Here is a 19,857-nt window from a genome sequence, read left to right as displayed (position 1 = left end):
GTCAGTCTATCTCTAATATGATTCATTCGTTGCATACGGAGTGGCTGGGCTCAGAGGGGCTCATGGACATGAGGGTTACTGCTTCGATGGGTCTCGAGGGCTGAAACTCATAAGCAAGATATTAGCTGAAAAGCCATCTAACCATTAAAATATTCTTCTGGGGAGATGGAGGCAGAGCCATGGCTTGATGTGTGAGATGACACTCTGGGTTACACCCAACTCAGAACCCTGAGTGGCTGCCTGGCTGGGTGGCGGCGGGGGGGGGGGGGGGGAGCTTCAGTGGGTACAGGTGATCTTAGTTAATAGGTAACAAACTACTTGGGGAGGGAGGCTGGGAGAGCTAACCTGACTTGTTAATCACAATGTTACAGGTGTGGAACGGTGGCTAAGGGCAGCTTAAGGTGGTGAATAATGTCATCAATGGACTTCAGGTGGTAGCTTTTATTTAAAAATATAGGCCTAAATGTACTTAACCCGAATTAGTTGGACAGGCAGTTTTGGCCTTTATTGTCACTGGCAGCTCTGTAACTGGAACTGGTGTTTCTCGCCCTATAACATGGGGGTTCTCACTGTACCTCCAAGCTTCCTACCTGATTCCCGAGAGAATAGGGAGGCCCAGCCCCAGAGCTCCCGTGGTCCGTGGGTTGCAGGATGGTATTTCCGTTACAACCTCCGGGACTCAGATGAAATCAGAGTTTGAAGGCTATTATTGGTTTCCTGGCTATGAAAACAACATAATTGGAACCAGGTGCTAATTATGCATCCTTCCAATTTTCTAACCAGCCTGTTTAGGTTAACCCTTCCTACCTTAGAGGGGCCATGGGAGGACATCTGTTAGCATCTTGGATGCTTGTGTCTAGATAAATACAGGGAATAAAAGAACCTGAAGTGAGTTTGGGGTCTCCAGAACCCGTAGAGTGAGGGGAAAGGCCTCTGCATCCACATGGACCTAGGCAGGTGCTGGTAAAGATCCCTAGGCCCCCATCCCTACTGAATCACTGTCTGGAGTGAAGCACCCCAGGTGTTGCTTATGGAACTGAAGTGTGAAAACCATCAAGTGAGTCAGCCTTACTTGAGAAAAACATGGACGTGGCCTCTGCCCTTATGGAGCTTCCAGTTCAGTGGATAGATGGCCATTAATTCCTGCATTAAAAAAAATGGAAGTTCTACCATGTAATATGGAAGAGGTACTTAAGTGCCTGTAATAAACAGGGGATCTGACTTGGGGAGGTCAGGGAAGGCTTTCCTAAAAAATGACACTTCAGCTGAGCTGAAGTTCGGATGAGTTGAATTAGGCAGAGGGCAAGGAGAGGTTTTCCAGACTATGTTAACAACATGTGCAGAGGCCCAGCGGTAAAGAAAACCAGGAGGAGGCCACAGTGGTAGAATACTCTGGAGAACGGGGTGGACATGAGGGCAGGCGAGACTGTTAGGCCCAGACAGGGAGGGCTTCTTAAAGCTTGCTTGGGAGGACTGGTGTTAATCGGTCATCAGTGAGAGTCCACTGAAAGGTTTTAAAGCTGTGGTGGGGCATGGTGACAGACAAATTCACCTTTAAAAAGAAATAATCACTCTGGCTGTACAGTGGATGCCTGTCAACCAGGAAGGAGACTTGCAGAAATCAGATAAAATGGTGGTGGGGCCAAAGAGAGATGAATGACAACTCTAGGTCTGGGTGAAGGTGAGGTTTCATTCTAACACCTGTTACTACTGATTTGACTCGAATGGCATGCAAGTGGTACCTCATATGCACTCAATGGGCATTTGCTGAATGAATGAGGGAACAATAGAAATATACCTGCACTGAGTCCTAAGACAAATTCAATCGCTATTAATATGGCTGTTAATCTTTAAGCTTAATATTGCTTGCCATTAATTTTCCTAATAGAGCAGCTAACCCTATTTTACAGTTGAGGAAAGCAAGGATCAAAGTATGTTTTACTTAGTGGGCATTCAGACATTGAACAAAGTGGTACAGAAACTCATGGTGAGTTATGGTGATATGCTAGCAATGAGAAGGCACTGTCGAACTGTGTACCACTGGAAATTTATAAAATGTAATTTTTTTTCAAGCGAGAGTGAGAGGCTAGAAGGAAATACCCTTGAATACTGTTGTCTTTGGATGTCAAGAGAAGTTACTCTACTTTTCTTCATATTTCCTACATTTGCTAAAGTGACAATGGATTACTTTGAAAAATTTTTTAAAATGCCATAAAGTACAATTTTAATTACATTGATTTGAGGTTGTGCTGGCATGGTGTATGAGCAGTTCTCATAGACCTAAAGGAGGGGAGCTCAGCCTGGCTTTGGTGAGTCTATTCTAAGAGAAAATGTTAACTATTTCCTCAAGGTAGACCGTGGGTTGTACTGCATCCTCTGTTTTTTTTAAAGATTTTATTTTTCCTTTTTCTTCCAAAGCCCCCAGTTCGTAGTTGTGTATTTTTAGTTGTGGGTCCTTCCAGTTGTGGCCTCAGCGTGGCTTGACGAGCAGTGCCATGTCCTCGCCCAGGATTTGAACCGGTAAAACCCTTGGTCACTGAAGTGGAGCACGCAAACTTAACCACTCGGCCATGGGGCCGGCCCCGCATACTCTGTTTTCTATCACTACAAGTAGAAAATATTTTCTAAATTGTGTAAAAATCCTTTGGCTTTCTATTTTAGAAGCAGCATGAAGAAACTGCCAGATCTCTTCTCTTGGTGATATTTTACAGACTTACTATTTAAAAATTATAAATTTAGTGGGCAAAAGAAAAAGGTGGTATGAGCAAAAACTGGGCTCTGATTGGAAATAAAATGTTTAATAAATTAAGCATTTGATATATTTTGTTAATAAATGCAAACTTTGGATTCAAAGGATAAGGAGCAAGGAAGTATAGGTCTGAAGAAAATCCAATTGCAAAAGGACAATCTTAATGACTTTATATTTGCATCTTGTTTTCTGCAGGTGTATTCATTTTTATTTCATTATTAATAGACTTAGCTGCATATAAATAATATGAAAAGGCAATTTCAGCTGTTTGAAAGGCGATCACCACCTTTTGATTTTTGTTTTCCCCCTTGAAGGGGAACAATTTTATTCTCCCCCTTTACGGAAAGTTATATTTAAGAATAATGAAGGTGACATTTCAAAAGTTTCTAAATGATGCACATTATAATCATTCATCCTTTCTTAAAATACAACACAAGCCAACAGCTACAATGCTTTTTATTTTAACAAAAAGGATATAAGGAGGGTGAGAAAAATAGGGGATGGTAAGATAGGATGTAAAGTGTGGTGTGTCTCTGGACACCATCCCTCTCTTCCTGCCCCACACCCAAAAGTTATTAAATAATTTAAAGGACACCATTTACAGTACCAGAACACCATCAAAATAATTGTTTTTATCAGGGTCAAAAAATACAGTGATTATGAATGTGCCGTGACCAGTTACGGAATTTTACAGGTAACATAACTATAGTCAGCAGTCCAACGGCGTGCACAGTGCCTTCAATTAATGCACTTGAGCATAATTACATTTCTGGCAGGGTCCACACCCCCAAGAAAAGGCAAAGCTAAGCATTTCATTTCTACATTCTAAACTCTGGAATCACAGAGCCCAGTTTAAAAGAAAAGTCACAGTGGATAAGAGATGCATATAAAAAATACAAGGTGTTCCTTTCAAATCAGAGGAATTGTGGGACTACATTCATTTCTTTTACAAAATGCTATTTAAAAAAGGACAGAGAATCCAGTTCATGTTATGCTGCAGACCTAGACAGTGAATGAGTATATTGCATGTTTTGGTAGTCGGTCTTCAGGCTTCCTTTCATTTTCCCCCATAGCCCCAGGTTCCTTTAGGGTGAAACATGTGAGTCCTGAATAAACATATAAAAATGCATTTGCATCTCTCTTCTTGAATTCTGCAGACTTCAGAGCCCGCAAGTCATATATTCTACCATCCATGACCACAATTTTTTTCTTTAGCTTTGTACACCTATTCTTGTATAACAGTGCATTGCACAAATGTACAAGAAAATACTGGTTTTAATCTATACAGTTTCTATAATAATTATGGAGTAAAATAAGTTAACTTTTCTAATGAGAATAGCTGACGGGCAGCATACATCTTTATTTTACATTTTAAAGTCTCTGCAGGCATCTACTTTGGTTAGTTATCAACATTGTAACATAAGCACTGATCAGAGAACTGAGCAGCATTCCAATAACGTTAACAGATATATTATTTCTTTTCGAAATACTGGGAAAGCCCAGTTTTAAAATATTATTAAAATGTTCTAACATTTACACACTATGAAGAGTTAGATCTAATAAAATAAAATTTCTTCAAAAATAATCTTGCAGTGCTCTTTTAGGCATGCTCTGAGACGTTATCACCAAACATCCATACCTTGAAAATATGACTATCACATATTCACACATCCCAGCTCACACACACATAATTCCTTATACAGCCCCAAAAACAAAACACCCACACCCTTATCCCACATGTTGAAAAATCAGTGGTTTTTGCAAAGAAGTCTATGTATATCTATCCGACTGGATGTTCTTCATGTAGATGATTAAGCATTAATTGTAGAGTATGCTTATGGCCGCTAGAAAGCCAAGCAGCTCCGCAGGTCTTCAGCTAAAACGAACCAGCCTCGATTTCAGCCTCATGTCACCTGCTTTTCCACGTCTCAGTATTAGAGGCCATTATTGCAAATGTTCTTAAAATTCCTTTCTTTCTCCAGAAAGTAATGTATTTGTATGCATCACTTTTAGCCCTTTTCACGTCGGTTGAATAATCAAAAAATTCTTTCTTCATACAGTTATTGTGGGAGGTATTGGCAGCTGTTAAACAATTAGATTTTTTTCCTTCAGATCTTTGATTTTGACATTCTTTCTTTATCTTGAGAAAGTCTGACATTAGTTACACTGTGGTTGTGGATGCTGCCAGAAAAAGTTATCAGTGAATTGCAAGGGTTCATAAAAGGTGCTTGTTAATATTCTTAAATCATCTTCAGTTTAGTTTCTTTCCTGAAAGGCTGAAGTTTCTCAGAATCCAGTGCTCACCAAACTTCCAATTGGTTTGGCCTGTGCTAGAAGTTGGTATGACTGCACCATGCGTAAAGACTCTCTTATTTCTAGATTAAGTTCCATCAGTTTGTAGTTGGCTTCTGACATGTCCAGGTCGGAGCCTATAACTGCAAAGCTTCCTGTCTGGCCCAGCGTCTGGTGATGGAAATATATGTGTAACAGCGTCTGCACGGGGTCATCTTCACAACTGCCAAAGATATCATTGGGCCAGAGAGACCTGAAAATACACAATATTTTTAAGTCCTGAGACTCAATCAAGCATTTCCTATGATTAACTCCGTTTTAAGTTAATACCTATAACAACAACAACAAAATTTCCTTGTGAATCACTGAGGATTTGTTTTAATATATGAGCAAATATCTTACTGAAAGTATCACTGAGAGTGAACAAAATCTAAAATTGGTGTCACTTCAGTGGTAACTGTAGAAAATAATGTCAGGCCTTCCTTTCACAAAGCCATGATTTGGAAACATAAAATATGACCCAAACCCAGTACTTGTACACCCCCAGCCCGCGTCTAAAGGCATCACCTTTAAATCCCTTCATGTTTTACCTGAAAGCTTTCACTTGTGCTACAGCCAACAGAAATTCCTTATTTTTCAAAGTTTCAATCAAAGAATGAATGGCAGTTTCTATCGTCGTTTGTGCGGCTTTGGCAATGTCCATTTCTTCGTTTTCTGAAGCAGATTCAGCTTCCTTGAGGATACTTTCCAGCTGGGCAAGTTCCTCAGACATATTGATGACCTAAAACAAATAAATACACCTGCAAAGGACCTATTTGTATATTCAATAATAAAAAGAGCATTTAATCGGCTGTAACGACACATCAGACGGTAGTAGTATTTTATTTTCAAATGTTAAACTTAGTAGTTAAGGGCAGTTAATATTTCAAGTTCTCTATTCAGTAGGGATAAATAATTTCAGCCACCAAGTAGTGGTCTTTAAATACCCTTGATAAAACAACAGATTTTAGTAAGTGTAATAAAACAGGTTGTAACCAATGTTTATATTGGTTTTAACATATGGTCTAGACTACGTCTTGCATAGGAAAAATACATTCACTGTTATGGGGGGATCATGAAATTTTTTTTTGACAGTAAAGTCTTTATATTTTAAAAGGTTATTTACCAACGGTATTTTATAAAAAAACCAGTATGTGTATATATATATTTTAATTTATTTAACTATTAAAAAAAAAAATTAAATCATTTCCCCAGTGATAGTTTCAGTACCAGCATTTGACAAGGGGGAAAAAAGATTGAAGTCACTACCTCTGAACCTGTTCATGACATGATTTCCAACACTTAAAGTGTTTTTTGACACATTTATTTTTGTGTTCATTACAAGAACTAGAGAAACATGTGGACAAGGTGTTGGGGGGTTCATGATGGGATTTTGTGTCTCCATTGAATTGATGTGCTTTACTTGACTTTCGATTACAGATGATCTGTCGCTGCTACTGCAACCTTGAAAGTCTTGAACCTTTATGGCATCCACCTATATCCTATCTTATTTACCAATAGGTCCTGAAGTAGTACATCATTTCAAGAAACAATTCTGAAAAAAAAACGATTCGCTATAGTGACTTTTGACATAAGCTCTCCTATAAGGCATATATGTATTGTATATATTTTAATTTCCTAGAATCAGTTACTGATGCTTCGTATAACTGAATATTTACCTCTGCTTCATTTTTTATTGTATTTACTTGGTTGATGAGTTTACAGTAGGCTTGGAACAGAAGCAGCAGTTGAAAATGCAGTTTGTATAGCCTTCGGCAGAGCTCCAGTTCCTAGAGATAAATGACAATGCATCAAATTTAGGTGCTATTTTCCAGGATATTTGAGTAGATGTTGTATTTCCAATAAAAATTTATAAATAAATAAATGTTAAAATTGCCTTGGCATTTATTTTGCTATAGTAAGCAAGTTAATATGACTTGAAGCTAATGAAAGACAGATGAAAGATGCTTTGAAGACTGGGATTAAGGTAATTTATTGTTGGTTACATAATTCATTTTTAGTGTGAAGCACATTTTCACATTAGACAAACAGAATTTTTCAGCAGGCAATATATAGGATGCTTTGAAAATGATTCACTACAACTGAAAACTTCAAATTCATAATGAAAAGACTTTACAAATGCACATGCTTTCGCCCATCAAGATGATTATTTTATTGCGTTTATCAACAAGTGCCTGATAAAGCAAAGTGAAACTGGTAACCTCTTGCCTAAAAATGAATTCATTTTTCTAAAAAAACACTTCATAATCTCACTGAAGTGAGATAAATTAAGATATGCACTTTGATTTTTAAAATTAAGATTTAAAAGGCGATGTTAGTTAAAGATGTACAAAAAGGCGACTGCTAGTCGTACGTATTAATGATAAAATCTCATTATTTTTATAGGACCAGCATTTCATGGATTAGGGCTATGCAAAACTGAGGCAAACACCACCCTTAAAGTAATCACAATGGTAAGTGAAAACCAGTTTGTCTGACATGGATAAGTAGTCTATAAATTAAGACAGGTCACTTACTGCTAGAATTTCCATTTGCTAAGCAAGAAGGTGATCGGGTCACAAAAAATACAAAGGAAGAAAAAGACCAAGAATTAGTGTAAGAAATCATTGTAACTAGGGTCACAGATGTCCCAGGGAAACTGAAGAACATTTAATTACACCCCAAAGAGAAATTCATGATGCTATTTCCAGAATAAAACTGTTTAGACATTTACTGTAACAATCCAGGGTGTTTTAAATTCTTTGCCAAATAATAACTAAATTACATTTAGGCTATATTTCAGTGTAAAAGTCACAAAGAATAAAATCGAACTAAGGTGATTCTTGGGAAACTTAACTATTATAAGTGATCTTCTATCTAGGTTTTTATAGCCTTTAAAAACAGAAAGTCAAGTGTAATAAAATTTCTATTAGTAAAACAGAAAAATTCTGATTAGAAAATAAGTGAATTACTGTTCTCAGAAAAGAATTGGGTTATAATCTTATAAATACTTACCCATGAGATTCTCTCTGGTGTGGCTCATTCTAGGCCTCCTACCCCTTACTGCCTAATTAGGTCCTATGTTGTCATAATCGGTGCTGAGTCAGAAGGTAAAATATCAAAAGTAGATGTGTGTTTTAAGTTGCATTTCAAATGTAATTTAGGAAACTTCAGAAATTCAACCCAACTAGGTTTGAATCAAATGAGATAATGTATGTAAAATAGATAGGGAAACATCTAGTTTATGAACTATTTTAAAGCTATCACATTAAAATATCTACAGCAACTTGGACCTAGTCTCATAAATGGAGAAGAATGACTTCTAATTAAAACAGCAATGGCCGTAATGTAAATATTGCTTCTAAAAGTCCCTTTGCAAGCCTGCTTTTCTAAATAGTTTCCTCTGAAGGACTGTTTATATAACATTTATTCCTATCAATTTAGAAGGGATTTGCTAAGCAAACGTGAACTTAGCTCCCTCCAGCTTACCATAAATTACACGGAGGGTCAGTCAGTGAACACCAGGTGAGCACAATCCAACCGCAAACATATTAGCATATCTAAATTTCTGAGGTTTTACTTTCTATGGTTTTATATGGAAACCACTATTTGAGTTCTAAATACTTTCTCAGGAGAACTCATTCTACATGCATAGATCCACAGCCTCTACTTTGGGATGTAATGGAAAAGAAATCACTGATAAAGTTTATGATCACCACGATGGTAGGAAGTAACACAAACCTAATTAAGTCTATAGCTCGGAATTACTAGAAATTACACTAAATATGCTAACATTGTACATTTTCAATTATTACTTTTTAAAGTATATGAAAATTTGCATACATATTCTCTTCACTTATTTTTTAGCAAATATTTAATGACTGCTTATTATGCAAAGGAGTATACTGCTACACGGGGACAGATAGTAGATAATGTTGTGTAAAAAGGGCCCCCCACTCTCAAGGAGCTGAAGATGAAAGGAGAAGTAAGATATGAATGGAAGTCTTAAATGTGCAGAGTCTCTAGTTTTCACTTAGTGAGGGAACCTTAAACTATATGAACAGACGCAGACTCTTGGAGATGGAACTCATTTTCTTCAAGGTAGAAGGGATATAAGGAATCACTTAGTCTAACATCTAATTTATACAGGACAAAAGGAGTTTCTTACGTGCTTAAGCCATGTGGTGAAATAGTGGCAAAGACAGATTTAGAGCCAAAGGATCTAATTCTAGTCTAGGGTTAATTCCTTATCTTTCCTCATTTCTTTCTTTACAGAGGTGATTTGACAATTTCTTTGTAGAATAGTGCACGATTTGGAGTCAGCCTGCCTAGGTTTAAATCTCAATTCTAACTAACTGATTTTAGATAAATTAGCTTCTCAGAGCCTCATTTCCTCGTCTGCAAAATGGGGACGATTATAGCATCTACTAGACAGAGTTGGAAGGACAGAGATAATGGGCGTGAAATGCTCAGTATAGTGCCTGGCAAACAGCTGACATTTATTGAGAGTATCCTATTTTCTCAACATTTCAGTTTTTTAAAAACTTCAAATTTTTATTATAATAGTACAACAGCTTTTACAGTGACCAGAAATCTGTAACAATCTGACACTGAAAAAGATTAGAATTCTGATGTCAAACGCAGAGGTTGTTGAGAGATGAATGAATGCATCCTCCCCGGATGAAGTTGCACTCCTATTGGACGAATTTGTAGGTCTTAATTTATCCTCCCTTAATATAATGTATGTATTATATATGTGTACTTTTCTCTAATAAAATATATTACTATTATTTTCACTGAGTTTTATACTAGCAAAAAACATAATTTACCTAATCAGAATTTCCCCTTTAGAAAACTAATATGAATGTATATAATATCAACCTCAGGTTTGCTTTCTGGACCAATTTATCTGCAGAATACTAATGCAGAACAACATTTTTTTTAAAGAGGCAGATACAACTAAAAGCCGACCCGGATTGTCCAGATATCCATCAAGTTTACCTACTGGATGTTATTAAGCTTCAGTCACAGCTGATCGTTCATTTTTATTAAAGTGAATTTTTCATCACTAAGCCAATATTTCACTGAACCTAACTTTTACAAAGATTGTTCTGATATAAAAAATGAAAAGTGTTATAAATATTCTTTATTTCTAGGAATATCAAATAAGAACATTTGAGCATATGCATTATTTTACCTGATGTAGAAATATAGCAAAACTAAGAATAAGAAACTTACTTGTGCATCTGTGTTTATCCTGTACATGTCTTCTTTGGCACCAAATGTCCTCTTACAATTGTCTAACCACTAGAGAAATAAGTAACAGTAAATTTTAATAGACATTGCACAATACACAATGAAATTGGTAATACAACAGCCAGCGCATATAAAACAACAAACTTAAAAGTGAACTTGAGGGGCTGGCCCAGTGGCATAGTGGTTAAGTTCATATGTTCTGCTTCAGCAGCCCAGTATTCACGGGTTCAGATCCTGGGCACAGACCCACACACTGCTCATCAAGCAATGCTGAGGCAGTGTGCCACATACAAAAAAGAGGAAGATTGGCACAGATGTTAGCTCAGGGCCAATCTTCCTCACACACAAAAAAGTGAACTTGAATTTCTAGGATTGGTTGTAGACATAAAATATCCCCACTCGAGCCTAATCATTTATATACAACAAACCAAAGCACATGATGCATCAGCGTAACTAGATGTGCACTTGTGACAGTCTACCAACAAACACAAACGATCTTCTGCTCCAGGGACTAGCGGTGCCCACTTCAGGAAAGAATATTCTTCATTTTGCAGATTTTATTGGAAACCTCCACAATCTATACCTGACCTCTGTCTAACGTGAGATGGGAAATGACAGATGTGCTTCCCTCTGGCCAATTTAATAAAGGCAACTTAGAACTCACCAGGTCCCTTTGCTTATCAGAAGTGTAATTCTCAGAAGACTGGTGTCAGTTTTAATTAGTGAAACAGAAACCAAAATCCATTTTAAATCTTATTTTTTTTGCTTTTTCTTCCTTTTTGGACAGTAATGAATGACAAACCTGTTACCTCCAAAGAATATTGAATACAGAAGCCAAATGTGGTTTTCCCTTAGCCAGGGGCTATTCCTAAAGATAGATATTTATTTAAGGTACCTTTTCTTCAGTCAAATAAAAATAAAATAATAGCATTGTGGTTTAGCAGGAAAAAACACTGGATTCACAGAATGTCCAAGCAGAAGTGAAAGCTAAGAGCTTTCAAGTTAAGCAGCTGGGTTTTGATAGTTTGATATTATTATTATCAGTTCTTATGACTTCCTATTTCTTTGTGTGTGATATATATACTAGTTTTATTATGTTAAATCTAAGAAACCATTAGGACTTTTTAAATTAGGACTTTGAGAAAAACTACTAGCTACATCAATTTATTCTTTGAAAATACTTCAGCACTGGGCATTTAAAATTCCCAATTGTAGCATAACATTCTACAGGCAAAGAATTAAAATTAGACATCTTGGTTATTTCAAAACAATCTCTTTGACCTTAGGTCCCTTTTATCCCAGTCTCTGAGACTGTACAGGCCCTTAGGCTCTTTGCTTGACAGCATCTCTGAAGAAAAACATGTTAGGCCTTTCTAGTGAGATACAGCTGCTGGCAGCTATTGTCAAAAGCTCTCCAGCAGATTTCTTTATATCAGCAAAATACAGTTGACATCTATCACGGAACTGCTACATTAGTCTTTAGTCACACAAAATGTTAAAATGCCTATACACTTAATCATCATCACTAATCCAGTCCAATTTGTCTAAGTATACTAATACATTTGGAAAAAAAATAATTTCAATCGATTAGTGGCTGCTTATTAAATATTTTTTTTTATACTGTATGCCTAGTGATACAGCATATTAGGGGCACTATTTAACATAATTATTTCTGATTTTTATTCTGTTAAAAGACAAGCCCCAACCCTATAGTCTCATGGCCGCATACTGGCCTGAAAAGTACAGATCCACACCTTTCCAGCCAGTGTATGTAAGACACAGTAGATCATTGGTGTACAGAATACCCTCCAGTTCACACCTAGTCAGTCTTCCTGTCATGATGTCTTCTTTACTCCGAGCTCCAATGAAGGTTAAAATTTAACTGGAGAGGTTTGGCTTCTGGGCGTGATAGAGGAGCTTGCGTAAGGCCAATCCTCCAAGGACAAGTAGAGAAGCTGAAAACCATTGTCCAGGACTTAGAGAGGAAGAGGAAAGTACTGAAGCAAGCCCTACATGGACACCAGTGTTTACTCCGGAGGATTTGCTTATTCATGTCCATAGGCATAAGAGGCTGAACAGAAACTGGCGGCCTACAGTTTCACTGGGCCGGAAAAACGGTTATCAAAGGTAGTGAGGTACTGAGGGCCAAGATCCTGGAGAAAAGGGCACTGTGTGCATTTCTCCTTGGGGCACTTGCTCTTCCTGTTGATTATGTGCAGGAGGACAGGCTAAGAAGCCAAGTAGCAGCGTCTGGGAGGCTAAAGAGGTAAGTGAAGATTTCTGGTCTTTTGGTGCTGGGGAGACAAATTGTTCAATTCCTGCCAAGATGGCGGGGTCCTGATAAATACCTCAGGCTTTCACTGGTGATCCTTAGAAGACACAAGGAATAATGAAAGAATGTATAACTTAAAAAACTATTACAGGGGAAAAGGTGAATAATAAAAAATACTTGGTTGATAGAAAAGAAGACAAGAAAGAAAAAAGTAACAGAGAACAGAAGGGACAAGCAATAGTGAGATGGTAGCTCAGGAAGGAATCAAAGTTCATTTTTACCCCCATATAAATATTTAGTTGATTCAGCACAATTTACTGAAAAGAATATTCTTTTCTCACTGCACTGCAATAGCGCCTTTGCTGTAAATTATGTGATTATATATGTGTGGGTCTCATGTTTCATTGGTCTATTTGTCTGTTCTTATATGAGTACTACACTTTTGAGGTTTTTAATAGGTCTTACTGGCTGGAAGTCTAGCTTGTTGTGTAGACCTTGTTGTTGTTCTTTGTGGACAAGGTTTGGAAAATTTTTTCTGTAAAGGGCAGATAGTAAATATTTTAGTTGTTGCAAACCATATATTCTCTGTTGCAAGTATTTAATTCTGTGTTGCAGTGTAAAAATAGCCATAGACAACATGTAAACAAATGGGACGGCTATGTTCCAAAAAACTATTCACAGAAACAGGCCAGATGTGACCTGAGGGCTCTAGTTTGCTGACTGTGTTCAAGAAGATTGTGAGCGCTGTTATTAACCACTTGTATTTCCATATAAATCATAGACTCAGTCTGTCAATTCCCATTAATATACTGTCTGAGATTTTGAATGAGATTGCCTTAAATCTACAGATCATTTTGGGGAAAAATGACATCTTTACACTAGTGTGTTTTCTGCTTCATGAACATGGTATAGCCCTCCATGTATTTAGGTGGCCTTTAATTTCTCTCGGTGATATTTGAAGTTTTCTGTGTGGAGGTTTAGCACATCTCTGACTAGGTTTATCTGTAGGTATTTGATGTTTTCCTATTGTAAATGTATCTATTGCTGTATAACCAACCACTCTAAAACTTAATGGCTTAAAACAACAAGATAAATCTCTGTGTTGGCTGGGAGTTTCTTCTGGTCTTGCCGAGGGTCACTCATGAGGCTACAGTCATCTGATGGCCTGACTGGGGCTGAACTTACTCATATGCCTGCCAGGCTGGCTGTCAGCTGGGACACCGCCATTCTCCTCCACGTGGCCTCTTATCCTCCAGTAGGCTAGAGGTCAAATAGTTTTCCAGAGTTTATCCCAATTTACACCCTGACCAACATGGTGGCTAATGCAGAAGCTGCAAAAGGCCTCTCAGGTTCTACTCTCAGAAGCTGTACAGCATCACTTCTGACTTTGGTCCAAACAAGTGACAAGACCACCCCAGACTTAAGAGGTGGGAGAATAGGCTCCAATCTCCTGATGGGAGGGACAGCAAAGTCATGTTGCAAAGAGGTGCGGACAGAGAGGCATGATTCATCAGGACTGTTATGTAACACTCTACCACAGCTTCTAGGATAGCAAAGGTTTCTGAAGACATGAAAGGCACTAACCATAATGGGAAAGACTGATAACTTGGACTTAATTAAAACTAAAAACTTCTGTTTATAGAAAGAGGCTATTAAGATAGTAAAAATGCTAGCCACAGAGAGGGGAAGAAAAATTTGTAATACATATATCCAATAAAAGGCTTGTGTTTAGAATAAGGAACACCTACAAATCAATAAGAAAACCACAAATGACTCATTTACAAAAATGGGCAAGGTATCTGAAGGCAAAATAGACAAAATGTCTAAATGAAGATATCTATATGAAAAGGTGCTCAAAGAGTCATCAGGGAGGTGTAAAATAATATCATGAAATACTACCACATACCCACCAAAATGGCTAAAATTTTAAAAATTGGCAATACCAAGCGGTGGCAAAGATTAAGCAATGGTAACTCTTGTACACACTTCTGATGGGATTGTAAATTGATACAACGTCTTCTAGAAAACTGCTTGGCAGAATCTACTAAAGCTGTACATGTGTCTAGAGTGTGATCCAGCAATTCCACTCCTAGATAGATACTCAACAGGTATCTGAGCATATATATGTAAAAGACATGTAGAAGAATGGACATAGCAATATTATTTGTTAGATGGCCAGATGTTGGACGATCCTTTCTTCATGTTGAAAACTCTTTCCTCTTCTCCAATCTGTCATTATTCTTTCAATCCAAATATAAGATCACTATCCCCTTACAAGGGGAGAAAGCCTTAATGTAAGTATTTTCTCATACCGTATTCTTTCTCTGAAATAATCCCTCCATCTAAAATTACCGTCTGTCAGGCCTAAGGTCATGTCTCTGTTCCGTGAAGTTTTCCTATCAGTCCAAAGTGACCAGTCTCTGGAAATCGTAGCATTTGGTCTGCATCAGTTCTCTGTTAGACCCGAACGATCTTGAGATGTGTCTTTCATTGCCAGTACTTTTATTTATAGCTACAATTTAAGTGATTCTTTCCTTTGGTTACTAGTTATTCACACACAGTATTTGTGCTTTATATTCCTACCTAGAATATTTAGGGAATAAGAACCAGGTTTTATGCTTCATTTTTCAGAGGCCTTTACATGTGATAGATATTTAATGCTTATTAATGAAAGACCCATCTCCTATTCTAGAAAAAGAAAGCCTACTGAATGCATTTTGTGTGAAAAGGAGAAGCATTTTTTTCTTCAAGTTCTTCTACTCCTGCCAATTGAAAACATACTGGATGTTCCCTCAGGGAACAGAACTCCTGTGTTTTGCAGTGCCAGATTGGAGTTGAAGAAACATTTCTTCGCAGGTAATACCTATAATCTACTACCCTTTACCCACATACATACACACCACAGGGAAAAGATCCAACTTCATCACAGGTGCAGATTTTCTGGACACAATATCATAACGCATTCTCAGAGAAACGCTGCTTTCATTTCCCCACTTGCAATGTTGACAGCAGCTACATAGTCTCCACACAGAAGCTTTTTATAAAGCTATAGCTTTCCATTGTGCTCTTAGCTCTTACAGGGCCAATTTCTAAAAGCCAAAAACAGGAATTCACTGGACAGAGAGCTCAAAGGCCCTACCATTCTCAGTAAAACCCAGAGGCCAGTGTTAAGAGGCTCTCTTCTCTATCTCAGCTATCCAGCTGCCATCTTAACACTTCTAGTGTCAAAAGAAAACTACTTTTTTCACATGGTAAAAAGAGACTGACCTGTTCAGCTGCTTCTCTTTTGGCATTGTATGTATCCAGGTGTTCTTGCAACTCCAAAACACTGAACTTGAGTGTTTCTAGCAAACCACAGGACATCAGCTGTAAAATCAGAAACACAGTGATCCAGGTTATCATTTCTGATCGCAATCATGAGACTGACAACTTTTGGATCATGGAATTTCTGCTGGTTGGTTTTCAACCCAACTTGGTGCTGGTGTCTCTAACTGTACTCTGTCCCTCACTAAGGGCTGACCTTTCACTGAAACAGAGTGGGAGTGCAGTGGGATTTCAGGGATGTCAGCAAGGGCAAGCACATCTTGAAATGCTTTCAAAAACTGGCTCAGTGAAGAAATGGTAGGTCAGACTAGAATATGCCATAAAGGTAACATCCTTGAAGCTTTTTAAACCTTAATTCTTTAACTATCTTAATAATCTACAGGTGTGTTTAGAAACAAGCCAAGTGGGGAGACCAAGGAGCTCTGGGTTGTTCCCAGGGGAAGGTCTAGTCCTCTTCTATCCACTTTCATTGAGGAATTGAGAAGAGTTCACATCTCTAGAACATGACGTTTTACCCTCTCCATCTAGGACTCTGTGGAGAGTGAGGGCAGGTGGGGGAGGGTGAGAATCAGAAATAGTCACAAGTCACTACATATAATATACTGGAATTGCATTTTGCTAGATATTTATAGTCAAGTGGAAAATATGAACCATTACACTTTAAAATTCTGAATTATATTTTAAAAAGACCATTTACATTGGTGATGTTTAGATTTGACATCAAAAGCAAAGGCAACAAAAGTAAAAATAAACAAGTGAGACTACATCAAACTAAAAAGCTTCTGCACAGCAAAGGAAACCATCAGCAAAATGAAAAGGCAAACTACTGAATGAGAGAAAATATTTGCAAATCATATATTAGATAAGGGGTTAATATCCAAAATATATAAAGAACACATACAACTCAATAGCAAAAGAACCAATCTGACTGAAAAATGGCAGAGGATCTGAATAGACATTTTTCCAAAGAAGACATATAGATGGCCAACAGGTACATGAAAAGGTGCTCAATATCCCTAATTATCAGGAAAATGCAAATTAAAACCACAATGAGATATCACCTCCCACCTGTTAGAATAGCTATTATCAAAAAGACAAGAAATAATAAGTGTTGGCGAGGATGTGGAGAAAAGAAGAGAAAACGTGGAGAAAAGGATGCACTGTTGGTGGGAATGTAAATTGGTGTAGTCACTATGGAAAAACGGTATAGAGGTTCCTCAAAAAATTAAAAGTAGAAATACCATATGATCCAGCAATTCCACTCATGGGTATTTATCCAGAAGAAACAAAAACACTAACTTGAAAAGATATATCACCCTCATGTTCACTGCAACATTATTTACAACAGCCAAGAAATGGAAACAATCTAAATGTCTGTTAACATATGAATAAAGAAAATGTAGTGTATATATACAATGGAATATAACTCAGCTGTAAAAAAGGAAATCTTGCCATTTGCGATAACATGGATGGACCTTGAGGGCATTATGCTATGTGAAATAAGGCAGACAGAGAAAGACAAATACTGTCTGATCTCACTTAAATGTGGAATCTAAAAAAAAATCCCCAAAACCAAGCTCATAGATACAGAGAACAGGCTGGTAGTGGCCAGAGGCAAGGATGGGGGGTGGGTGAAATGAGTGAAGGGGATAAAAACGTACAAAATTCCAGTTGTAAAATAAATAACTTCTGGGGATGTACTGCACAGCATGGTGACCACAGTTAATAATACTGTGTTGCATATTTGAAAATTGCTAAGGGAGGAAATCCTAAACGTTCTCATGACAAGAAAAAACAATTCTCTAACGGTGTATGGTGATGGATGTTAACTAGACTGATTGTGGTGATCATTTTGCAAAATATACAAATACTGAATCATTATGTTATGCATCTGAAACTAAACATAATGTTGTATGTCAGTTATACCTTAATGATGCCATTCAGATTTAGTCTTTATAAAAAGCCCTCATGTAAAAGACTTACTGTTTCAGCATCCACAAAGACTGTTGGGCATTCTGAACACATCATCATCACCTCCAACGAACTTTTAAACTTGGTACCAATGCGCTGCAGACTCTCACCAAGAAAGCTAACGGCCTCGTTAGTTATGTCTCCAAACTTTCTTTGAATTGTCTATGGAGAAAAGCATAAGAAAAAGTTTAGTATTTCATAAGAAGGGCTTTTTTCATCTTTAAGTAAAGAAGCGTAATTTATAATTAGGGCAAATTATTATTCTAGTGGTATATAATGTGACAATGATATATAATTATGGTGACAATAACTGATCTGTAAATCCATGTTTTTAGGCACTTCTTTAGGAAATGGTTTAGTTTCTAAAAAAAGATCAAAGATTTACAAAATAGTATTACTGAAAAAAGAAAACAGTGATAGATGCCATTCGTCTCCTCATTCCTGAGATCTTTTCATTAGGAGAGACAGAAGGAACACATGCTGCACGTCCTTGGCAACAAAGTCCTCACATGCCTGAGGAATTAGCTCTTCTGAAGTTAAGTTCTACCCGAGAGAAACTTTCGGTAAAAGCTGCCTTCTGACTTTAACATCATAAAAATGCATCAAGTGTAGTAGCTTCTCAGAACTCAAGAATATTCATTTACGTATAACCGACAGTGCGTGACCCACTCAATGAATTAGGCTATATTATCAGTAATATAATTATACAAATAATGTGTACCTACATTATGTGTAGCACTGTTAGGTGTTATTAATTTAAAAAAAAAAAGGCATAAGCCACAATCCCAGACATCAAGAAACTTACCATATCACTGTAAAGAAAAAAATATACATAGAAAACCAAGTAGTAATGCAAAAACCACAGAATCAAATAAATAAATTCTCCAGTTAATGAGCACCAAAGAACCTCCCAGAGGGAGACTGGAGGTCGGAGGAGTTGGGAAAGCTTCAGGGAGCACATGTACTTAGCTGGGTCTTCCAACATGGGCAAAATCTGCTTAGGTAGGGCGGGAAGACGGTAGGTAGTTCAGAGGATAAGGACTGAAATGGTGGTTTTTCTCTGTCCCTTAGTTTCTCTGGCCACAGAACGTTAAAAATATCTCTACATTCCATAGGTCTGTTGTAAGAATTATCTACTTAATGTAAAGCATTTAGCATAATGCCTAGCAGGTAGTGAGTAGTCAATAAATGGTAGCTCATATTATTCTTATTTTCAGGATTGGAAGCAACCTTAACACATTTTTAAGGTCTCCACACAGTAACGAAAGTGCCAATGAATTTAACACTTTATTATAAACTGTTTTATGGTATTGACTGTGAGCTCGCTGAAGGCAGGGACCAAACTTTATATTTCTTTGGCATCCCTGATGGTGCCTAGCATACTGCAGAAAATTTAACAGATGTTTTGAAATTTTAGTAATTACCTTAGGGGAGATACCTGTACTAGTCATTATATAATGTATCAGCAATACTACAATGTCAAAATGTAAATTTAAATAATATCATTATCTTAGGGAAAAAAATCAGTGGAAATATTAATATTTGAGATACTGATTTTAGACCCCCAAAACCCATAATTTTATCAGGTAACTATAATATGAATTCAGAAACCTTAAAGCTCACTGACCTGAAACAACCTAGAAAACACATGAAAAGTAAACACTGCACAGGATCCGTCAGTGTCAGACAGCATCTGATTGACATGGCAGCGCCAGGCTTCTTCTTCATCATCATAAGCTACTGGCTGAAAAGCGGCTATTATGGCAGAAAGAAATGGGGACGGTAGAGGTGATGTCTGTACTTCTGGAAAACCATCTTGCTCTTCTTCGTCTTGACTGTTAACAAAAATATCACAGTAATCATAATACTATCTCAAAAGAACAGACTCAATTACTTAAAACAGTTTGGTTTAAGTCATCCACACACACACACACATTCATACACACACACACAC

At 37.3% G+C, this 19,857-nt stretch overlaps 1 protein-coding gene across 1 annotated transcript in view; it reads right to left on the bottom strand.

Annotated features, from left to right (window-relative positions):
* Nucleotides 1–3,188: 3,188 nt before the first annotated feature.
* Nucleotides 3,189–19,857, bottom strand: part of LOC124236837 (protein furry homolog-like) — a 244,218-nt gene continuing 227,549 nt past the window's right edge. The window contains exons 55-62 of the mRNA XM_046655776.1: nucleotides 19,531–19,770; nucleotides 17,916–18,065; nucleotides 15,876–15,974; nucleotides 10,319–10,387; nucleotides 7,618–7,635; nucleotides 6,760–6,870; nucleotides 5,632–5,822; nucleotides 3,189–5,294 (exon numbers count right to left, since the gene is read on the bottom strand). Of these exons, the coding sequence (XP_046511732.1) occupies nucleotides 5,036–5,294; nucleotides 5,632–5,822; nucleotides 6,760–6,870; nucleotides 7,618–7,635; nucleotides 10,319–10,387; nucleotides 15,876–15,974; nucleotides 17,916–18,065; nucleotides 19,531–19,770 (1,137 nt within the window). The 3' untranslated portion in view covers nucleotides 3,189–5,035. The remainder of the gene's footprint in view (nucleotides 5,295–5,631; nucleotides 5,823–6,759; nucleotides 6,871–7,617; nucleotides 7,636–10,318; nucleotides 10,388–15,875; nucleotides 15,975–17,915; nucleotides 18,066–19,530; nucleotides 19,771–19,857) is intronic.

This window comes from Equus quagga, chromosome 3 (assembly GCF_021613505.1).
Source record: "Equus quagga isolate Etosha38 chromosome 3, UCLA_HA_Equagga_1.0, whole genome shotgun sequence".
NCBI lineage: Eukaryota > Metazoa > Chordata > Mammalia > Perissodactyla > Equidae > Equus > Equus quagga.
Note: the sequence above shows the minus strand (reverse complement) of the source record. Positions and strands in the feature narration are given on the sequence as shown.